The 23109-nt window shown below is 44.2% G+C and overlaps 1 protein-coding gene across 6 annotated transcripts; it reads left to right on the top strand.

Annotated features, from left to right (window-relative positions):
* Positions 1 to 8989: 8989 nt before the first annotated feature.
* si:ch211-269e2.1 (cohesin subunit SA-2) lies at positions 8990 to 23051 on the top strand. Of its 6 annotated transcripts, none has more exons than XM_067252624.1 (30): positions 8990 to 9197; positions 10671 to 10734; positions 10874 to 11038; positions 11386 to 11482; positions 11625 to 11701; positions 11827 to 11898; positions 12134 to 12338; positions 12478 to 12629; positions 12767 to 12840; positions 12949 to 13072; positions 13737 to 13835; positions 13993 to 14072; positions 14151 to 14258; positions 14346 to 14463; positions 14549 to 14693; positions 14884 to 14987; positions 15344 to 15436; positions 15769 to 15855; positions 16036 to 16236; positions 16325 to 16401; positions 16520 to 16607; positions 16730 to 16810; positions 17036 to 17128; positions 17206 to 17380; positions 20308 to 20435; positions 20763 to 20864; positions 21039 to 21193; positions 21334 to 21462; positions 21551 to 21829; positions 22119 to 23051. In XM_067252624.1, exons 2-30 carry the CDS (start codon positions 10732 to 10734, stop codon positions 22234 to 22236), a joined length of 3429 nt encoding a protein of 1142 aa, XP_067108725.1. In that variant the 5' UTR covers positions 8990 to 9197; positions 10671 to 10731; the 3' UTR covers positions 22237 to 23051. The 6 variants fall into 6 exon arrangements, with proteins under 6 accessions (XP_067108725.1, XP_067108734.1, XP_067108751.1 ...); XM_067252633.1 differs by having other exon boundaries at positions 10667 to 10734; positions 14549 to 14672; XM_067252650.1 differs by having other exon boundaries at positions 10667 to 10734; positions 16595 to 16607.
* Positions 23052 to 23109: the final 58 nt, after the last annotated feature.

Here is a 23109-nt window from a genome sequence, read left to right as displayed (position 1 = left end):
TCTTTTAAAAATGTCTAGCGTATTTGCTTCCCTAATATTTATGGATAATTTGTTCCATAGTTTTGGGGCGTAATTGACAAAGGCCGAATCACCAATCTTCTTATGACTGCTTCTGGTGACCTCTAATAGGCCTGCATTTGATGATTGCAGTGTTCTAGCTGGTGTGTAGTTTATAAGGGACTTAGCAATGTAGCTAGGTCCTTGTCCGTGTAGAGCTTTGTATGTGAGGAAAAGGACCTTAAAGTCAATTCTGAAGGTAACGGGGAGCCAGTGTAAAGTAGCTAGGACATGACTAATGTGTTCTCTCCTTTTAGTTTTGGTTAATAATCTAGCTGCAGAATTTTGAATGAGCTGTAGTCTTTCAGTGGTTTTCTTGGGAAGACCAGTGAAAAGTGCGTTACAGTAGTCCAGCCGGCTGTATATAAAAGCATGAATTAACTTCTCTGCATCATTTTGGTTTATGAATGGTCGTACCTTTGCTATATTCCTCAGGTGAAAGAAAGCTGTTTTGGTCACTTTATTAATGTGAGAGTTGAAATTCAAATCTGAGTCCAGGATTACACCGAGACTCGTCACCTCTGGTTTAAGACAGGGGGTTAAGCCTCCTAGATTCTTAGTAAGCATCTCTCTTTTGGATTTGGGGCCACATAGTCGGACTTCGGTTTTGTCTTCATTTAATTTAAGAAAGTTATCATTCATCCATTTGTTTATTGCCAACAGGCAGTTGGTAATGGAATTGATGGCCGTTGCATCGTTGGGTTCAGTGGATATATATAGTTGTGCGTCATCCGCATAGCTATGGAAATCTATGTTATGTTCTCTGATTATGTTGCCGAGTGGTAACAGAGAAAAAAGTAATGGACCTAAGCAGCTTCCTTGAGCAACCCCGTAGCAGTTCTCATGTTTCTTGGACCTATGGTCTCCTAAACTAACATAAAACTTCCTGTGATATATGATTTCATCCAGTTCAATACACTATCCATGAACCCAATAAACTTTTCCGGTCTATTGATTAGGATGTCGTGATCAATGGTATCAAATGCTGCACAGATCTAACAGGATAAGGATAGACTTTGTCACGACGTGAGGTGGGGTTGGACCCAAATGCAGGGGAGTCGGTAGGCATTGACAAACAAAGGGTTTATTACTCAAAACACCGGGACACAGACAGGGTAACACGCAGCGACAAAGGGTAATGCTAAGACCAAGACTGGACACAAAACGGGAACCTAAATACACAGAAACAAACAAGACACAGGTGGACACAATGAAACTAACGAGAACTCAACGAGACAAGTGAAGACAATGATACAGGGAAACACTAGGGCAGGGCAAAACCAGCCTGGGAGCGCGGGCGAGGGGGCGCCTGGGAGCGCGGGCGAGGGGGCGCCTGGGAGCGCGGGCGAGGGGGCGCCTGGGAGCGCGGGCGAGGGGGCGCCTGGGAGCGCGGGCGAGGGGGCGCCTGGGAGCGCGGGCGAGGGGGCGCATGGGCGGAGGAGGAGGCGGCCAGGAGTCCTCGGGCGGAGGAGGAGGCGGCCAGCAGTCCTCGGGCGGAGGTGGCCAGACGGCCTCTGGCGGAGGAGGAGGTGGCCAGATGTCCTCTGGCGGAGGAGGCGGTGGCTGGGGCACAGGGCAGGACCGAGGCTGGGGCACAGGGCAAGAACGAGGCTGGGGTACAGGGCCGGACCGAGGCTGGGGTACAGGGCAGGACCGAGGCTGGGGCACAGGGCAGGAACGAGGCTGGGGCACAGGGCAGGAACGAGGCTGGGGTACAGGGCAGGAACGGGGCTGGCTACCGGCGGCCGAGACTCCCCGGCAGGAACAGCCTCAGTGCTCTGGGTGCTGGGCGGCACAACCTTGGTCGTCTGGGCACTGGGCGGCACAACCTCAGGATGAGGCAGGGGCACAGGGCAGGACTGAGGCTGGAGTCGGGGTTCGGGCTGGGGCTGGAGCCAAGGCAGGAACCAGGACCTAGGGTGGGCCCTCCGCTGCAGGCTTTGGGGTCCACCAAAGGCAAGCCGGGTCCCCATGAAAGGGTTCGGGGAACTCACCGATGGGTCCAATTTGGGTCTTAGCATTGTCACGACGTGAGGTGGGGTTGGACCCAAATGCAGGGGAGTCAGCAGGCATTGTCAAACAAAGGGTTTATTACTCAAAAAACCGGGACACAGACAGGGTAACACGCAGCGACAAAGGGTAATGCTAAGACCAAGACTGGACACAAAACGGGAACCTAAATACACAGAAACAAACAAGACACAGGTGGACACAATGAAACTAACGAGAACTCAACGAGACAAGTGAAGACAATGAGACAGGGAAACACTAGGGCAGGGCAAAACCAAAAACAACAGAGGGGCACGGCTGTGGCACTTTATTTGCATCAGAGTTTAGTCTGAGGTCGCTAATCGGTGAGAGCAGTTTCAGTACTGTGATATTTCCTGAAACCTGACTGCGAGACTTCCAGGATGGTATTTTCTTCAAGAAAATAATTTAATTGGACTAAAACTATCTTTTCCAGTACTTTACTAATAAATGGAAGGTTTGATATTGGTCTGTAATTTGCAAGTAGACTGTTATCCAATTTGGGTTTCTTTAATAGGGGCTTTACAACAGCTGTTTTGAAGGCATCTGGGAAGACGCCAGGGGGGTATTCGTCGTAGCTCGCTAAGCGGTTTAGCGAGCTAATTTTCAGGCTAAGATAAAAAATGCCCCCCTTTTTGGTTCGTGGAAGCAACTTTCGATAAATCACCATAGTAACATATCAATTAGCACTAACCTGCTCCAGAGCAGGCTAACGTAAGTGTAGCTGGATAAGCTTGCCACACCCCCGGAAAATAACATGGCAGCTCCCTTTTTGAGAGACCCAGTTGACCAAGGAGCTATAATTTAGTTCGATTAGCTTTCCATACCAATAGAGTTCTTCGCGATTGCCAAGATACTTTATTTCACACGGATGAGTTCTTGTTTGAGCGATATCGATTCAGCGGACAAGGACTCATTTATTTGCAAGACCTTCCTGCTGGACCACGGCCTGATCCGTCGGAGCCTGGCCCCTCTCGCTCTTCGGGAACTGGGGATGGGGAGGTGAGTTCACATTAAATACCATCACATTGTGAGGTCTGAGTTTAGTTGGCATCTGACCACCACACTGAACAACGTTATGAATGAGTTCCTGAAAGCATGTGCAAAGCGCTAAAACTTTGTCACACTGAAATGTGGAGTTAAACCGAAGAACAGTTTCTCTTCCGTTTTCAGATCAGGTTTTAATGGAAAATATCCATATTTTTTGGATTGGACGTATAGTTTTGCGTTTAGGTTAACTTGTTTGAGGTGTGGATTCTAGGTAAATTTCTGTTATTCTCTCTGCCCAGCTCGTTAGCGATCACAGCTCCATCGCCCTGGCAACCAAACAAAGCACCAGGAAAGCAGAAGGAACACGTTTTTGAAACTGCATATATACTATATATAGGTTAAGGAACTTGTCTTTAATCAAAAGATGGTCTCCGTTTTCAATTTGAAGCAGTAGATATGCATCCTCTCTCTAGCTTTACTTCGGCTACAGATGGATGACAATCACGATGCACGCATTATTCACGCCTACGGTGTTAATACAGTCTGTAAAAATACCACTTTGACACACTTGCAAGATGATCCGCTGGTTAGATGTAGCGTGATCTTATTTACTACCCACAATAGTTCAACTTTTTTTGCAGAAGCATTTTAATCAGTTAGCTCCAGGTCCTCTCTAAAATACATTTCAGACCTTCGCCCCCCCTTTATTATTATTTATTTTCGCCCCATTGTGGCGAAAAAAGAAGCTAACGGTGGCTAATTTGCTAGCCACAGTTACTGACGTTACTAACGTCACGAAAACACGCGTGACTACCTTTGGCAGAACATTCGTTTCGCATCTGTTAACTTGGGGGATAGCTAGGCTAACTATAGCTTTATTGCAAGGCAGCTGCAGAAACGCCACAAGCAAAGAGGCCAGGGTGATAACTATTTACTCATTTTACTTTGTGATATGACACACAATTGTGATGTGTAATGTACAATATAAGCTGATATTATTAAGGAAGTACATCTACTTTCGGAAACAGTAGTCTACTATTTCACTGAAGTATTAGCATCATGACATTAGCCTGTGTTGCCCGGGCAACAAATACTACAGTGGTCTATGATGTATCTGTTTTCAATCGTTAAAATAAACATTCCTCACATATACATTTTCGTTGTAGGATTTATTCTGACATTAGTAAACGATTTGTTGGTGAAATTACCATTACCTGTGGTTTCAAACCAGTGTAGCTCACTGCAAAGCTGTAGCTTACACGAGACACTACAAAAACATCAGGAAGTCAAACGGCGACAGAACATGTTCGGCACCCCCATTACTTAAATCAAAAGTCTATGTAACTACTAACCTGAACTTCATTGCCACAGCCTAAACGTTGTCAATCTGTTCATGAAAATAATTAATTTCAGCCTAAACCGTACAACGGAACGTTAAATCAAATTCAACCAACGCAATCGCTACCAAGACGAACACAGCAGTAGTCTAGTACTGTACTGTACTGTACTGTAGTAGTAGAATTTACCGGGGCAGCTTCTCCACACAGGGCTATATCGCATTTTGCGTTGTTACTGACAATGATCGCTACCAGTGAGCTTTTTATGAATGAGCGATTTTCCACTAAATAAATGTCAAGCTTATTTACGTTTTGGGGGGCATATTTTCAGTTAGCAGATGGTACTGTTTGAATCGCGATTCCATCTTCTACTGCCGGGTAACGTCGTAGAATAATCTTCAAAGGGGGTTCTTTATTAATGAATGAATGCAATGAGTAGGCTACATGCCTGAAAATATCACGAGAAGGGAAAAACTTAAAAGGACGTTTAAGTCATAGAGATTAGGTCAATTTTTACACCGGTCTGACACATTTATTCGTTTTGATTCAACGATGAGGCTGCCTCTTGCAGGGGAAATGAGAAGACATCTATTTCATTCTACACTTCACTCGTATTTTCAGTTGTAAATGAGCAGCAAAAAAAAAATGCTTTTAAATCTATAAAATCTTTATAAATAAGTATGCATTTTCATATAAAATATACAGAAATCAGTTGTAAAAATGTCATTCAAAAACGGACCCCTGTGCAACCGACGCAAGCAAGCACACCCTACAATTTCCCCAGAAATGGTACCCTCTCTAGTTTCTAATGTAATCGTGAGAGGAAACAGGCAGGATATATTTGCAATAATTCAAGTAAGTGTTATTATAACGTTAGTTGTATTGGTTACTTCATCATTTAACTAGTTAACGTGCTATAGCTCTACGTTTATTACGTCTGACAAGCGGAGGTACAGTAGGTAGCTAGCTACAGTACAGTGCAGTGCAGTACAGTAACGTAACCAACATTCAGTATTAACTTGTCGACATTGCGGGGTCTGCTTACAGTACCTAGTCTAAACTTTTATGGTTTTAGTGTAAATATTAACTAGTCCTTTACTGTAGCCACTTAGCTACTTACATTCATTTAAAGTGGGTCTACCTCCAATGAATAATGGAATTTATAATGATCCTACCTGAAGCTTTGGTAAGAATGACAGCTGTCAATCATTGTAGATACAGTAAGCTGTTAAAAACTAAACAAAAACCGTTATCAGTCTAGTTTGCTTATGTTACTGTACTTATGAGTATGCACAGTTGGTTCAGCACACCATGCTTCCATACATAGTTGTAACTACGGTTATTAATATATCTCTGTTATTTTAGATGAGCACCAAGCCTAAGAGCCATAACCTCCACTCTCCATCTCCATGGGAGATGGAGAGTGGATTGCGAGGCTGAGGGCATTTGCTGGCTCAGGGGTTTGGCCTGCTGGAGGAGGCAATAGACCTGCCCCAAGGCAGCGGAAATGGCATGACCTCTATCAAAAGGTAAAGTACTGCAAAATATGTGCTTATTACTGCTTACAGTCATTAGACTGCAGGTCACTTGATGAAAAAGGGTCAATACAATGGTGCAGATAATATCAGACAATGGACTGTACACTGAGTGACTGGCTGAGTAACTATTCTGATTGTTTCAGATTGAGAAATTCCCCATGCAGGCTCGTGGACAGACCGCCCTATTTGGAGGGTCCATGGTCTGTAATTGTGGATTCCATGCTGTTAAGGTGATGTATAAAAAAAATTACATCTGACTATCTTGCATCTCATGTCTTTTACAATGATGTTGCTGTTACATTATATGTAATGCTGTTGTTTTAGCAGACTGCCACTCAGTCACCTCAGGCACCACAGTCTGTGGCTTCAGACTTGCCCACTGGTGCTGCAGCCCAGCCTTCTTTCCTGCAGCCCCCTCTGACTGTGTCAATGGTAAATATTTTCTTAGTTATTCATGTTTTGTATAAATAATTTTGTATGTGCTGAATAACAAAATTAACTCTTGTTTCTCCTTGCAGTTCACTAAATCACGCTTTGGTGGGTCACAGTCTGCCTCAGTGAAGCCCAATATTGTGGCGAGGAAGCCCCGCCCCGCTCCTCCTCCATCCTCTGTGAGGACCTCCAGCCCTGCTCCTTCTCCATCCTCTGTGAGGACCTCCAGCCCTGCTCCTTCTCCATCCTCTGTGAGGACCTCCAGCCCTGCTCCTTCTCCATCCTCTGTGAGGACCCCCAGTCCTGCTCCTCCTCCATCCTCACTGAGGACCCCGTCTACCACCTCTGTGAGGACCCCCAGCCCGGCTCCTCCTCCATCCTCTGTGAGGACCTCCAGCCCTGCTCCTTCTCCATCCTCTGTGAGGACCCCCAGTCCTTCTCCTCCATCCTCACTGAGGACCCCGTCTACCACCTCTGTGAGGACCCCCAGCCCTGCTCCTTCTCCATCCTCTGTGAGGACCTCCAGCCCTGCTCCTTCTCCATCCTCTGTGAGGACCTCCAGCCCTGCTCCTTCTCCATCCTCTGTGAGGACCTCCAGCCCTGCTCCTTCTCCATCCTCTGTGAGGACCCCCAGTCCTGCTCCTCCTCCATCCTCACTGAGGACCCCGTCTACCACCTCTGTGAGGACCCCCAGCCCTGCTGTGAGCACCAGCCTGGAAGTAGCCACTGTGAGTACAGCATCTCCTTTTTGTCTGGTTATGTTTCAAGTCATCTTGAGAGTAGCCTTTTTGAATGCAAAAAAACATTCTTATTTGCTGTTGTCTTCCAAACAGGATGGGGCAGGAGAAATCCATCCAGCTGCTACTGGGGCTACAGCTTCTGTCTGGTTGCCGGGTGAGCTGAGCAAGTCAATCCCTGTTCAAGATCACAGGTGGATTTCCAACACCCTATTTCACTCTGGCAAACTGCGGCCAGATTTGAAGCCGTGGTATGAGCCCCTGTTCCAGCACTAATATATCATCAAACGCCAACACCCGACCGCTTCTTCACCCATCGGCTGATGGTGTGGATGCCCTACCGCCTTTGGAGGGTGTTCTGCCCAGAGGCATGGACGCTGGGCTAGTGCCCCTCTACCCCCCTCCCAGAGGCATGGACGCTGGGCTAGTGCCCCTCTACCCCCCTCCCAGAGGCATGGACGCTGGGCTAGGGCCCCTCTACCCCCCTCCCAGAGGCATGGACACTGAACACTTTAATTTTGTCAATAGTTCTGTTAATGTTTTCTGTTATTGTCTATAGTTACTGTTGAATAAGTGAATGGAGGGATTCACTACTGTTCTGTATATATTTAAGTTATTGTCCATAGTTACTGTTGAATAAGTGAATGGAGGGATTCACTACTGTTCTGTATATATTTAAGTTATTGTCTGTAGTTACTGTTGAATAAGTGAATGGAGGGATTCACTACTGTTCTGTATATATTTAAGTTATTGTCCGTAGTTACTGTTGAATAAGTGAATGGAGGGATTCACTACTGTTCTGTATATATTTAAGTTATTGTCCATAGTTACTGTTGAATAAGTGAATGGAGGGATTCACATACTACTGTATAATGGCTTTGTGATGACTGAAAATTAAAGTTTGATCACAACAGAAATGTATTTTCCTATGCTTCGTTTGTGTGTTTTGTGGATAAAAGTTTCTGCTAAATACATCAACTGAATTTTAAATATTCACTAAACAGTTATTAGTATCATCATTGTTTTGTTATTAACCAAACAGTGATTGTGATTTCCAAGAATAAAAATTAACCACTTGAATTTCTGGCAACAATTTAGTAAAACCAGAACCTTGGGATTAGCTTTTATCCCATATATATGTCTATAGAAATTAATTGTGATTCCTGATATACCTCAACATTTAAAAAACATTTGTGATGTAGGTCTGGGCCATAAAAATCCCTTCTCTTTTTCTCCTTTTTCTTCACTCTTTCTCCCCCCTCCTTTCCGCGATTCCCTAACCGCTCAACCACCTGACTCTTGTTTGTGAGTCCATTGGCTTTAATGGACCGGACCCTTTTGCTGGATAGGAAGAGGTGGTGGCCTGGATGGGAAGGGTCAGCAATGATCCTGCCTGCTCTCTTGCTGGAGTGGAACAGGTCAGGGTGGGACCAAATGATCTTCTGCAGTCTGCCTTGGTCCTTGGCAGTGGAGGTGCAAACCAGACTGTGATTGATGAGTTGGGATGAGTTGATGGGATGGACTCGATGATGGCTGAGGATGGACTATTAATGGGTAACTTAAAAGAAAAGAGGGTGGCAAACCATATACCCATTAACCATATAAATGAAACATGCAAACATAGAGAAAAACATGAAATGAGTCCAACATTACCCAAAGTCATCTGGACAGCTAGTATCTCATAATTATGACTAAAGTATCATAATTTCGACTTAGTATCTCATAATTATGACTTAATTTGTCATCTTTTTCTTTTTTTTACTGGCGGAAATGGGCTTCCATACTTCTGGGAAGACCGGACGAGTCGTTCTGGAAAGATGGCGCGGTCCATTTTGCGCTCTCGCTTGCCTCACTGCGCCACTGAGCACTTTTCATAGAAATGAATGGGGACGCCATCTTGGAAGAAAAATCTAGTTGTGTCTATTAATATGTAAGTCAATGTATAGTTTATGCTGCAGACCTGGAGCACTGATATCAGGAGTTATTTCACGCTTGTTAAACCCCATGCTACGCAATGGCACTGTAACTTAAGCATCTGGACTAAACATGGACGGCTCTAGACTCTTCATATTCCTCTGGTAAGATCAAACTCTTTATAGTTATAACTGACATTGCAAATCGCGGAATACATCACATCTCTTTAAGAGAATGTAAGAATATTACCACAATCCACCCATTATGAGAGACTTAACCAGTTATTCCGACAGCTAGGTTTATCCGCACCACCCCAAACAAAGCTTGTCATTCTGTGTACATAGTCTGTATATCCGTGAATACAAAATCAGCATTTATGAGTGAAGGTGAGGTTCAGTCTGGCCGTGAGGCTGTGTCGGAATGAGCACAGGCATGGGGGATGAGGACAAAGCTTTTGCTTTAGAGAGCAACACTGGGGGAAACTAGAGGAGGGACCGCACATCCTGAGTGATCTAGCCTCCTCAGACTATCCAATCAGACTGTCTTATTTATATTTACTGATGTAGAAGTAGCCAATGGTCTGTTTAAAAGGACATGCTTCCTCCATCGCGCATTAGCTTCCATGAGTGCAGAGACAGTGTTTTGAAAAATTAGGATCGTATGTGGTATATAAAAATGTCTGACGAATTCAACGAAACATTTACAGAAATATCTTCGTAAGAACAGCTTATATAGGGTTAGGGTTATAACCTATATTCCCTAAATACATAAACGGTAAACACATTTATTGGGTGTGATTGCTTTGGCAAGGACCAACCTATGTATTCTCTCTCATATAAATTATTTCTTGGGTGTGCCTGCCTGTGGCAAGGCGCAACCTATATTCTGTCAAATATATTATTTTATTATTATTTATTTTCCCACCCCTAAAAACCTATTTCACGACATAAGCCTACTTCATACTATGGAGGACCAAACCTGCCAAAATTAAAAATAAATGAATAAATAAATAAATGTATCAATAAATGTATTTATACATTAAAAAAATATGAATATATAAAAATAAATGTATGAAAAAATATTATTACGTATTTATTTACATGGCCATTTAATTCTGTATTTATTTATTTTTGTATTAATTTATTTCTTTCCTCATTTATTTCTGTATTTATTTATTTATGTTCTCATTTATTTCTGTATTTCTTTGTCCTTAAGCTAATGAGGTAAGCTGTCAATCAATGTATGTCATGGTGTCACCTTAACCCCATTGGTTGATCGGTATCAGAGTGCGAATAGACCAATTATTTGTTTGTAAACATTCGGGATGCGCGCGCAATGTGGCTGCAGAAAACCGGGAAAGGATAGCCTTTATAATGGACAGAGAAGTACACGGATTATACAAATAGTTCGATTTAAAAAGACCAAAAAGCTGAGAAGTAAGGGATACCTTGTCCCACTATATACAATTAATGGACGAGGCGCAAGCATAAAGAAGTTTTCTGCAGATTTGAGAGCTGTCTCGAGTTAAATGCCACCTACCAGCCAATCAGAAACACCAGCAGCAGTGTGGTCACTACTGAAGTTTCCTGTCTGTTAGTATTGTCTCCTAAATTGTTTCTCTCCTTTCACTCAGGCAGAACTCATTAGATGTGAGCCACTCAAGGGGGCAGGGCCAGGGATGAGTACAGACAGAAGAGGATGGTGAGTTATACCTACAAATTAATTTACATACTAATCGCACGCTCTCAAGTGGCTTGGAGCTTCAGAAACATCAGAGACATGAAATAGATGTGTAATGTCTGTGCATAAGTGTGTGCGTGTGCGCCGCTGTTTCGCACAGAAAGGGAAGAAGAGGGCAAGAGAGGGCTCAGAGAATGCCAAGCGCAGGCACGTGAAGACCAGCTGTGTCAGTCTGGGCCGGCCAGGGAGCAGGCATCTCAAACATGCAGACATTGAGGCCGTCACCCTCTTTGAGGTGGTCACCATGGGCAGGGGCGCCATGCAGGTAAGGACTGTGGTATCACTGATATAAAGGCAGACTCACTGGTATACAATCAGATGCACTGGTTAACTGTCAGACTCATGGGTATAGAGACTGGTATATGGGCAAAGTCACTCCTGTACAGGCAGACTGACTGGTAAATACTAGGCGTGGCTGATATAAAGCGACTTCTTTATTAAGGGAAAAAGGCAGTACTGTGATAGGCGAAGGGAACACTACATTAGCACATTTTTACCAAATCTCTATAAGAAAGCAGATACGAAATACGAAAACATAATGGTTAATTAAGCCCTTCATTAAGTCACTGATTCCTCCTATTGTCACTCCCTGGATGTGTGTCACATGACCAGGCAGTTGTTGATGATTGGATCGAGGCTTACTTGACAGACAGAGACTCCGCCCTTCTGGACCTCATTAGCTTCTTCATCCAGTGTTCTGGATGCAAAGGTAAAGATAAAGTCACACACATGATCACACATACACACCGAAATGCCGCTTGACTTTTTATGCTTTCAGGTTGGGATGTCTAAGAAAAAGGTTAGACAGGAAACCAGAAGTACACTGTGTGTGTGTGTGTATTCCTGCTCAGGAGTGGTCACAGCTGAGATGTTCCATAGCAGACAGGACAGTCAAGTCATGCAGAAGATGGTGGAGGAGCTGGATGAGGTGAGAATTGGGCCATCCGGGGACTTATTTCACACTTTCTGTCTCTTTTCTTCTCTCTTTCCCGTTTTTCTTGTTTCTCTCTCTCTTTCTCTCTGAGTGAAAACATATATATGTGTTTATTTCAGGGCTCAGGGCTGCAGTATAAGAAGTTTTTGGCCTTTCCCTGGATTCTCACTATTACCTGGCCCATTGACACGGTCAATCTCTGTTCCACTATTTGAAAATATGTCAATCTTTGTTGTAGACTTTCTATCATCTAGTATATTGGTATTTTAGCTCTATAGATCTGTCTGTTATCTGTCTTATTATACATGGCTTCAGTGTTTCTGAGTCAGATTCTGATCCTGACAGTCTTGGCAGTTCTACCAGGCATGTTTTGTCTCCCAAAGTCAGGGTTTAGCCTCTGACTGACAGTCCGTCCTCTACATCCAGGACAGTGGGGAGTATCCTCTGACCATGTCCGGTCCTTATTGGCGTCGCTTCCGCTCCGAGTTCTCTGAGTTTGTATCGGTGCTGGTGAGCCAGTGTCAGTACAGTGTCATCTTCGACAGCTACTTGATGGACACACTCATTTCCCTGCTCACCCAGCTTTCTGACTCTTACATACGGGCCTTTCGACACACCTGCACACTCGCAGGTAACACAACCCACCTCCAACACAACCCACCTCCAACACACATTTACAGGTCACTCACACATGCTGATGAAAAACAGCCATTGTTTACAGAAACACATGCACCGCACTCCCACCTCTGCCCTTTGACATGTGTGTCCAGCGCTGAAGCTGCTGAGCTCGCTAGTGGACGTGGCTTTGAGCCTGAGTGTGGGTGTGGAGAACAGCCAGAAGCTGTACGAGGTAGAGCAGACCAAGAGCTCATCACGTCGAGGCTCACCCAGACTAGAGAGGATACAAAGAAAGATAACTGAGGTACCCTCTGTGTGTATGTGTGTGTCTTGCTGTGTGTGTCTTACTGTGTGTCTTAGTCTTACTGACTAATTCATTATCCATCTGACTGACTTGTTAATCTTTTGTGATTATCACCATGTGACTGTATTTCTCTCTAGCTGCAAGACAAGAGGGTGGAGATAGAGAATATGATGGACAATATCTTCAAAGGAGTATTCCTGAAGCGATACCGGTAGAGATACCTTTCTTTACTGCTCATCTCCTTTATGTGCAACAAGTCTCTGTTTATGTAGCTCTAGTTATGTGTGTGTGGGTTTGTTTGTCTGTTTGGTGTGTGTAGTGATGTGCTTCCAGAGATCCGCGCTATGTGTATGGAGGAGCTGGGAATGTGGATGAGACTCTGCAGTAGTGTGTTTTTGACTGACAGCTACCTCAAATACATGGGCTGGATGATGCATGACAAGGTAAACACCAGTAACAGTCAGTCAGACAGTCAATACATATCTCCAGATAGTTTCAAGGGTTGTATTTGTACTCTGTCCATGTTCACAAAAACTGTCCATGCTCACAACAACTCTGTTCTTTTGTACATTTTTCTTGGTGGTCATGAATAATTGTGTGCGTAGTTTGTCTCCTTTGTGTGTCACGCTCTACAGTATGTGTGCGATTTTCGGAATCAAGTTTTAGCTTTTTGTTGGGTTTTGTTACACCATGATTTTTGCTAAGGAAGAAACAGGTACCGTTAGCAAATCGATTAGCCTGCGTTGTTGCGAATGACACACACAACCTGCGTGACCTACAGAGGTTGCGGCCAACGTTGAGTGAGTGAGTTGTCATGGTGATTACAGTTATTACAGCTCCTGATTGGATCTTTGGATTGGACACAGAAGATAGAAACCACATCTAGTAGGAAAACAATATGGGCGTGAAATCACGCACCAATGAAAACTCGCTTGGATCAGATGGACTAAATTAGAATGTTGATTTAGGCTTCGGTCCAAATTGTATTGCGTCTGGGTCCGGATCTGGACCGCGGTCCGTCTATTGAGTACCCCCGCTCTAGGGTATGAATGTAGATCAGAGCACACCTGTACATTGTGTTCATTCATGTGACATGTGACATCACAGTTTCCTGACGTGCGTCTGAAGTGTGTGCTGGGTCTCCAAGGCCTGTATGTAGACCCCCTGCTGTTGCCCAGATTGGACCTGTTCACCAGCCGCTTCAAGGTAGCACTGACAAGGATTCATCCTTCTGTGGGCATTTGTGGGTTTGCGTCAGTGTTCATTTAGTCAACCAATTGCGTGACAAATATTAATCTTTCACCCTTTTTGAAAGAAAAAGTGTGTGTGTGTGTCTGTGATGACCATGCTGTGTGTGTTGCAGGACAGACTCATTTCTATGACCCTGGATAAGGACCATGAAGTGGCAGTCCAGGCCATGAAACTCCTTATACTCATCTCCGAGTGAGTCTCTAATTTCCTCTCCTCTCATTTCCCCAAAGGTATTACAAAGTACCTCTCATCCCCCATCTCTCTCCCAAGGTCCTGTGAGGATGTCCTGAGTCCTGAGGACTACAAACAGTTATTCCAGCTGGTCTACTCCTCACAGCGCCCCTTAGCAGTCACTGCTGGAGAACTGCTCCACTCACGGTCAGCAGATCCTACAGCGATAAGCATGCAAAGTTAGTCGATGGGAAGAAAGACTGAGGCGGTGCCTGTATCTGTTTGGTCCCCTAGGCTCCTCAGCAGCAACCCCCTGAACCCTGACCTCCAGGACACAACCAAAGAGAAAGACTCAAACACTCTCCCCGCTGCAAGGCTGAGAGCTCTGCTCAGCTTCTACCGTGAAAGTCAGGTGATGCTGAACTGCATGTTTATTCTTTATAGTGCATGTACACTACCTTGTGTGTGTATTAACCAAAGTGTGTGTGTGTTTCCAGCTGCATCAGCATGTGGTTTACCTGGTGGACAGTCTGTGGGACTGTGCTGGTGCTCTACTGAAGAACTGGGCATTGTTCACCACTCTACTTCTGCAAGACCCTATTGCACAGGGGACAAGTCAGGGTGTGTGCGTGTGTGCAAAATGTCAGTCTGTAGAAATTGACATTATGTAAAATTAAATAAGAAAAATACCTAAGATCATGTAACAAAGTAATTGTTCAAATAATTTGTCCACAGGGAAATGTCATTACACTTGGTTCTAGTAATAAGTATTACAATGTGTACCTGCATTTGTTTGCGTGTGTATGTGTTTGTGTGGGGTGTATTACTTCAGGTTTGTCCCAGGAGGAGCAGTCCGAGGTGGTGGAGGTAATGGTAGCATCAATGCGTCAAGCTGCAGAAGGAGCTGTGCTGCCTGGCAGGAATTCAGGGAAGAAGGTTGGTGAGATGGAGAGAATGAGAATAATCCACCAGTCTGGAGGGTCTTTCACACTACACTAGGGACTCTACAGATGGACGTCCTCATAAATCCTATCCTTTTTACTTTGACACTGATCCAAGTATTTTTCGGCCACCGTGTCCACCACATTGTCCACCTGTGAGCGCAGGTGGGAAATGATTTACAACATTGACCCCGCTGAACAGCCTGCTTTCTTTCATACTCAAGTTTGTGTGCTTTGTGTGACCCTCAGGAATGGCCAATCCACGATGGTATCTAAACACATGGATGCCACATCAAATAGCCATCAATACACAACCTTACCTAATCATAACTCTCTGTGTCTTTGTCCTAGGTACTCAGTGCTAAAGAGAAGAGGACTCAGGTGGATGACTGTTGCAAATTAACAGAGTTCATCCTCCCAGTGCTTCCTCAACTGCTCTCCAAAGTTGGTCATTTTCTTTTCCAGACAAGCTAAACCTCACCGTTACAGTCTTCTCCAGCCAGCAGACCAGCTAATTTCACTTAAGTAGCTCTGCAAAAACATTGTTTTGAGTTCCTTGAATCACATTTTAAGCTTTGCAATGAGGGAGGTATATTGTGCAGGATTGTATATACACGATGTAAGGAAACAACTGAGAAGATTATGATGATGATGGAGGTAGTTGTTATAGCAACAATTGAGAGGCAGATGGCTCCAGTGACAAAGAGGATGTTAGTGATATGGTTATATTTGTGAACTGGTTGTGTTGTTGATTAGGTAATGTTTTATCAACCTAGTTCTCTAAGAACCCTCATACAGTGGCCAGCTTAATGAAGATTCCTCAGTACTTCCACCCTGACTCCCCTGGTGCTGAGAACACACAAGTAAGTCCTAAAATCCAACACAGCCACATGCACAGCACAGCCACATGTGCACGCACACACACACACACTCGCTCGCTCACTCACATACACACACAAACATACACACAACAAAAAGCTGAAGGATTGTAAACAGGAAGGCACTTCCAAATCGCTGGTGTTTTGTCTGATGGTGTCCTCCAGCTGTTGTCTGTGCTGCTGACTGAGATGCAGGCAGTGGTGGAACTCCACTCTCACCCTGAGTTGCTAGAGGAGGCTGCCCGCTCGTACTTCATCCTTTGTAGGGCGGAGACGCCCTGGCACCCCATAGCTGGCCCTGCTAGGGATGCGCTGGTACAGCGCTGGACCGACAGGCTGGCAGCACTGCTGGGGAAATCCCTGCAGGTGGGCATAGACGGCATGAGTACACACAGTGGCTGGTCAGCATTAGCAGAGGTGCAGAGGGAACCATGTCTTCTCTGTTCTTCCTTAGGATGATCTTCCCCAGGTTGAGGAAGAGCAGACAGAAGAGGTCTTGACCACGCTCAAGAAACTCACTGCTTTTCACAAGTGAGATGTTCAGTGAGACTTTACAAGTTGTTTGTGTATAGATGCAGGCCATAAATACTGTATATGTGATTCTGTCCATTTATTGTGTTTGTGTCTCTGGTCTTGTCTCTGGTGTCAGTGGACAAGACCTGTCTGGTTGGGGTCTGTATGAACTGTTGTCTCCTCTTCTCTCTGTGGACCTCAAACATGGAAGACTTCCTGACCAGGTAACACTTGCACAAATGAATGCACACACACACACCGACACACACGGGTGTGCGGACATACACACACATACACACACACACACACACACACACAGTCTTCCTGTGTTCCTATTACACTTCAGGTGACAGTGAAGGTGCTTCAGTGTGTAAGCTACTCTGTTCTGTGGAACCTCAGCACCAGTGGAGAGACCCTAACCTCCAGGGTGAGTCCAGCTCTGTTTAAAGAATGTAATATATAAGTTAACATAATCACCCCTCAGAAAGAGTGGGACAAAAACAGCCGGTGGACAGTGTGGCTTTTACTTTTTAAATTTAATTCAATGCACTCCAGCTCTGTGTTTCTAAGTTCTAAATTTCCAGTAAAAGCCAAAGTCTCTGTGAGCTCTGGATAGGGTTAGGTAGGTTAACATGTATTTGTATGTTTTCAGGAGAAGGCAGTAGCCCAAAGGAGACAGTTGAGTGTGTTCTGTGAGAAGTGTCTTGGCTGTCTCTCCCATGCAGAGCGTATGGTCAAGGAGCAGGTAGGCAAAGCTCAGGGGGTTGGACTGAAACGGCAGAGTAGACCCCTGCCCCTCTAACATGCCCCCTCTGCCCACAGGCCTTCCTGTCTCTGTGCGACGTCCTGACAGCTCACAACTACCAGCTACAGATTTGGGACCCTGCCTCCTTCGGTCCGTTACTCTACACTCCTGACCCAAAATTGCAGAGGGCGCTGCTTCTCTTCATCCAGGAGCTGGTCTTCACTGGAGCAGAACATGACAGCCACAGTAGGGGTGAGGCTAGACGTGGGACTGCGGACTCTGCTTTTGTTATTTCACTGTCGCAATCTCTTCCTCCTTTTATACAAAAACTGTTTGATTCTCTTGATTTGAAAGTGTTGTGTATCATGGGTAAATTGTGGAGTTGTAGACTGCAGTTTTACCATTTACTTGGTCTTTTAACAGTCATACAGAAAACGCATTGTCCTGATGAACATGGCTGACAGGCTGACCAGGGCTTAAGGCCGAATTATACTACTCCGACTCTGTTACGGACAGACAGACGGACGGACGGAGTCGGACGGATTCGTTGAATTTATAGTACTCCGAAGGCTGTGGGTGCTGAAAACAATTCACCGCCAGAAAAGTATGTGGAGCAACGTTTTTGAAGCCTGCCACATGACGTCTTTGTGTGTGGAACCAATTGCGGACCAATCACAGCCAAGGGGTATCCGTAAAAGCTAGCGGACGGATAGTCAGGAAAATCAGGAGGTGCACGTAGAGCTCTCTGAGGGGCTCGGAGAGGGCGTTCCACATCGGAGAGGGCGTTCCCTGTGTCCGTCTCCGTGAAAACGGAGTAGTATATTTCGGCCTTTAATCAGAAAATGAACAGGAAGGAGCTATACAGTTAGGTCTGGAAATATTTGGACAGTGACAATTTTCATAATGTTGGCTCTACGCCACCACAAAAATGCATCTCACACAACTGAGATGCAATTGAAGTGCAGACGTTTAGCTTTAATTCAAATGTACAGTCCCCTTATTTCAGGGGCTCAAATGTAATTGGACAAATTAACAATCATAAATGTATATTTTTGTAACACTGTCGAAAATCCTTGAAGGCAATAACTGATTGAAGTCTGGAACCCATAGACATCAAACGCTGGGTTTCCTCCTTTGCGATGCTTTGCCAGGCCTTTACTGAAGCTGTTTGTTTGTGGGTCTACCTGCCTTAAGTTTTGTCTTCAAGTGAAATGCATGCTCGATCGGGTTGAGAGGTGACTGACTGCCATTGCAGAATATTCCACTTCTTTGCCTTAAACACCTGGGTTGCTTTCACAGTATGTTTTGGGTCGTTGTTGTCCATCTGTAAAGTGAAGCGCCATCCATTTAACTTTGCTGAATTTGGTTGAATCTGTGCAGACAATATATCCCTTTACATCTTGGAATTCATCCGGCTGCTTCTGTCTTCTCATTATCAATAAACACTAGTGTCCCAGTGCCATTGAAAGCCATGTATGCCAATGCCATCACACTGCCAATGCCATCACAGTGCCTGTTTTACAGATGATGTGGTATGCTTTGGATCATGAGCTGTTCCAAGCCTCCTCCATACTTCTTTATTCTCATCATTCTAGTACAGGTTGATCTCAGTTTCATCTGTCCAAAAAAAGCTGTTCCGTAATTTGATTTTAATGTTTTTTTTTGGTGGTCTAATCTGGCCTTTCTATTCTTGAGACATGAATGGTTTGGACCTTGTGGTGAACCCTCTGTATTTTCTCTTGTGAAGTCTTCTCTTTATGGTAGACTTGAATAATGATATCCCTACCTCCTGGAGAGTATTCTTCACTTGGCTGGAGGTTGTGAAGGGGTTTTCTTCACAATGGAAAGGATCCTGCGATCATCCACCACTGTTGTCTTCCTTGGACATCCAGGCCTTTTTGTGTTGCCGAGCTCACCAGTGCATTCTTTTTTACTCAGAATTTACCAAACTGTTGATTTGGCCACTCCTAATGTTCCTGCTACTCCGCAGATTTATTTAATTCTTTTGCAGCTTTATTATGGCCTGTTTCATTTGCATTGAGAGCTTGTTTTACCACATGTGGGTTCACAGCAACAGCTTCCAAATGCAAATGCTACACCTGGAATCAACTCCAGGCCCTTTACCTGCTTAATTGATGAAGAAATAATGAAGAATAGTCCACACCTGTCCAGGAAACAGATTTTGATTCAATTGTCGAATTACTTTTGATCCTTTTAGAAAAACTGCAGCCTGCAATACACTTCAGAAAGGCAATCTCAAAATCTCTTTTCACAATGACTGTAAATGTTTAATCTCTACTGACTACCATCTCTGTCCAGCTGGTGGCAGTGTTTGTCTGCCTGTTCTCTCCAGGAGTCACTCCTCATGTTCCATGATCAAGGATACACAGTACATATTGAATGCTCAGCTGTAGTCAAACCTATTGTTCTTCACAAACCACCTTCAGACTTGAAATTGGACCCACAAATGACACCTGCAAATACATTGAAAATTATATAATATATTCACTTCCCAACTAGCCCAAAATGGCATGTGCTGCAGAACATTCAGGTTTTCTGTAAAATGTGTTTAGCCTATTGTGTGTCAGCCTATCCTTAAAACTTGACTAGAACAAAAATTACAGACAGGTAATGTACTGTCATGTAACTGTGAACAGTTGTGTTGTCTATGGTAGGAGGATGAATGCATATTTGGGGAGGACATCTCCATCAGCAGCTTCTTAGAGAGACTTCACATGATGGCTACATCAATAACTGGCCTAGAAGGAACCTATCTGATGGTCTGACTAATGCAATATTGAACTATTGGCTTTGAACATGTAATAAAAAATATAGTTTTATTAGACTTGCTTCATAACTGTTGCAGTGTGGGAGATCTGTATTTTGTTAGGTGGTGGAATTGAGATCACTCTCAGGTTTAAGGCATGAAGTTAAGTTATGAAATAAGGAAAATCTCTTTCTGTGAGAAAATAGTGTTAACTCTGGTTCACCTTGCTGGCATTTTTATTAGCTTTGCGAAAGATTGAAGCCACAAGGTGTCATAGCTCTCCAACTCTTATGTTGTCTTTGATTTCCATCTGTTAAATCCATTGTCCAAGAAAATAAGTAAACTAAGTTCCCCTTACTTGTTTTTCTCCTCCTTGTTCTCTTGCTCTCTTTAATTCCCCCCACCCCTCCAGTCAGTGATGTGGGCAAGCTGGAGGACCTCCACAGACGTAGGATACTTCTGGCAGCCTTCTGTAAGCTCATCATCCACGGGGTGCTGGAGATGAGCATGGCAGCAGAAATCTTCAAGTATTACATGAAGGTATTTTAGGAGGATCACAGGGTGATACCAGCTCTATATGATGCAGAGAGTTTACTAAAAAATACATACATTAGTATCACAGTGTAACCTTCTGGATGGTAAAAGTCAATAGTATATTTCAAACTCAGTTGTGATAAATATAGCTCATGGCTTTTGTATGAGTGTTTGTATGTATGTAACCAACATTTGAGAGAATACATGAGAATACAACCTCACTTCCAATAGAAGTTCAATCGATTGAATGACAATTCAAGTACCCTTCTCAGAAATAGAACACACAGTACATACTCTATTTCTTTTGTTATTTTTACCCCTCTCTCAATATAGTTTTTTAATGATTTTGGGGACATCCTGAAGGAGACTTTGAGCAGGACCCGGCAACAGGATAAGATGGAGAGTGCTCGCGTGCTGGTGCTGTGTCTTCAGCAGGTACTGCCTGGCTGGCTCGTCTTCTCCATTCTTCTTTCCTCTCTCTTCTCATCCTCTCTGTCCCTCTCTCATTGCAACCCTGGACTTTTGTAACAGTTTAACTTTCGGAAGTAGGTGTACCGTATTTAACTTTAGGAAGTTAATGTTTTGCCTCCTTCCTTTTTACTTGTCCAGTTGTTTCTGCGGCTGAAGCAAGAGCAAGACAGTGGGGGGAGCTGCAGTTCAGGAGTCCAGACCTTCAGTAGTATCAAGGAGCTAGCTAGACGCTTCTCTCTCACCTTTGGCTGGGAGCAGATCAAGTCCCGCCAGTCCCTTGCCATGATCCACAGGTATGGAGGTTAGGTTCCTGTTAGCCATGATCACCAGGGCAGGAGGCTAAGCTAACACATCAACCTCAAACCTCAAGCTGTATATTCACCAACAGAGGTTGTAAAAACAAATCATTCCTTTGTTTACTCTATACCTACAGGGATGGTATAGAGTTTGCGTTTCAGGGGTTTGTCCAGAGCCCAGAGAAGCATACACCTCCGTATCTCTCATACCTCACCATCCTCAGTGAGTTCTCTAGCAAGCTGCTTAAACCTGACAAGAGGACAGTGTAAGTGTTGTGTGTGTGTGCTACGTACTTAATGTTCTGTATTATGTAAATGGTGAGTGGGTGTGTAAACATATGCTCTTCTATGCAGGTACTCCTACCTGCAGAGATGTGCAGGAGATCAAGCCATCAGTACCAGGGATGAGGGCTGGCAGCCACTCATCTACTACCGAGCCTCCCTATTGGCCACTGGGGCCGAGGGGGAGGATGCTTTGTCCTTCGTCAGCTCTGATACACTGAAACAGACCTCTCTGGCCAATCGCTCACGTTCGCCCTCCGTCAGACATTCCCCCATGGCAGATGCCCCTGCTGCCCCAAGCCCCACTGAGACAAAGGGGAGGAGAGCCCAGAGAGAAAACAGCACTACATGGTAGGCAAGACTAAAGATTGACTAGATTGACAGACGAAGGACAGATTTGGGACTGAGCCAGATTACAGATAGATTTGAAACTGAAACAGATAAAAGAGACTCAGACTAAGTAGTGCCAGACCAGGGAATAATGCCACCCATAGATGACACACATTTTGACCCTATTTAGAGACAAGAGGCAGACTATAAAGAGCAACACAAGATGAGGCCAGAGTATAGACAGAATACAGAAGTAGTACACAGCAGTGTCCCTCTAGCAAATCAATTTCTGTGCCTCTGTCTTTTTCAGCCTTGAGGAGATTAACGTAGAGGAGGCCCAATCTCTTGTCGTTTGGGACACACTGTTGACTTCAGAGGGCCCCATCAACCAGGTGGTGGAAGAGGACATTGTGGACGTTGATCTGTGATCTTAAAGCACACATGGACTTTTGAAGAGTTAGCTGGGCAGCATACAGAGGCACCACTTTTATTACAAGTGTGTTTATATGAACCAAATTAGTCAGTCTTTTTTTGACAAGCTGCTAGAACATTTCAGTTGCACATGTAATATTTTAGTGCTGTCTTGAAAGCGTCAAACAACTGATATTGACTGCTAGTTCTACAGGGTCTGAAGTCACCACATCTGGTAATATCCATCCCATCTGGATTAATAATTCATCAAATGAAATAAAGGACCTGTTAATTGCCGGATATGAAATAATATGGATATTCTATATGTTTGTTGTTTATTGTGACTGCTATTGTTCTGGGGTTGTGTGGGGATGTTAGGGTGGTGCCATTTCTGTAAATAATACCACGCATTGGAATCCTATCTTTGTGCTAGTGGATTTCTGTTCTGTCATCTCTTCTGGTTTTGTCAGTTTCATATGACCCCCGTTTTTCTATTATAGAGTTAAGGTGTTAAGTTTGGCATGCCCATGGCACACAGTTATATTTCCACTGTTTATATCAGTCATGTCTTTGGTTTTGTTTATCAAATCACATCACATTGTGCCACTCAAATGACAGACCCAAGATGTGTTTTTCGGTGAATGCAAACCTCACATTATGCCATGTTTCCATAGTTTCTTTATATCTGAGTATTTGGTGTTGTTTATGATGTTTCAGGTGTTATACTGATAGAAGAATAACTCATCCATCTGGGTCTTAACTACTCTATAAATTAATATTGTTACACTTAATAGAAGTCCTGTCAGACTCTTTTAAATAAATATTGGCATGATAAAAATGATTGGGTAAATGATTAAGGTTCGTTGGGTTTAGATCTAAATTGAATAAAA

This window comes from Osmerus mordax, chromosome 2, assembly GCF_038355195.1.
Source record: "Osmerus mordax isolate fOsmMor3 chromosome 2, fOsmMor3.pri, whole genome shotgun sequence".
In the NCBI taxonomy this organism is placed as follows: domain Eukaryota; kingdom Metazoa; phylum Chordata; class Actinopteri; order Osmeriformes; family Osmeridae; genus Osmerus; species Osmerus mordax.
The sequence above is the reverse complement of the archived record's forward strand: the minus strand, read 5'-3'. Positions and strand labels throughout refer to the sequence as shown.

Excerpts from the sequence above, each read along its gene's own strand:
- si:ch211-269e2.1 (XM_067252624.1), top strand. Across the intron at positions 12,841-12,948 it reads GTATTCCTGAAGCGATACCG|TGATGTGCTTCCAGAGATCC; the intron begins GTAGAGATACCT and ends TGGTGTGTGTAG. Across the intron at positions 20,865-21,038 it reads TGGTGCTGTGTCTTCAGCAG|TTGTTTCTGCGGCTGAAGCA; the intron begins GTACTGCCTGGC and ends TTACTTGTCCAG.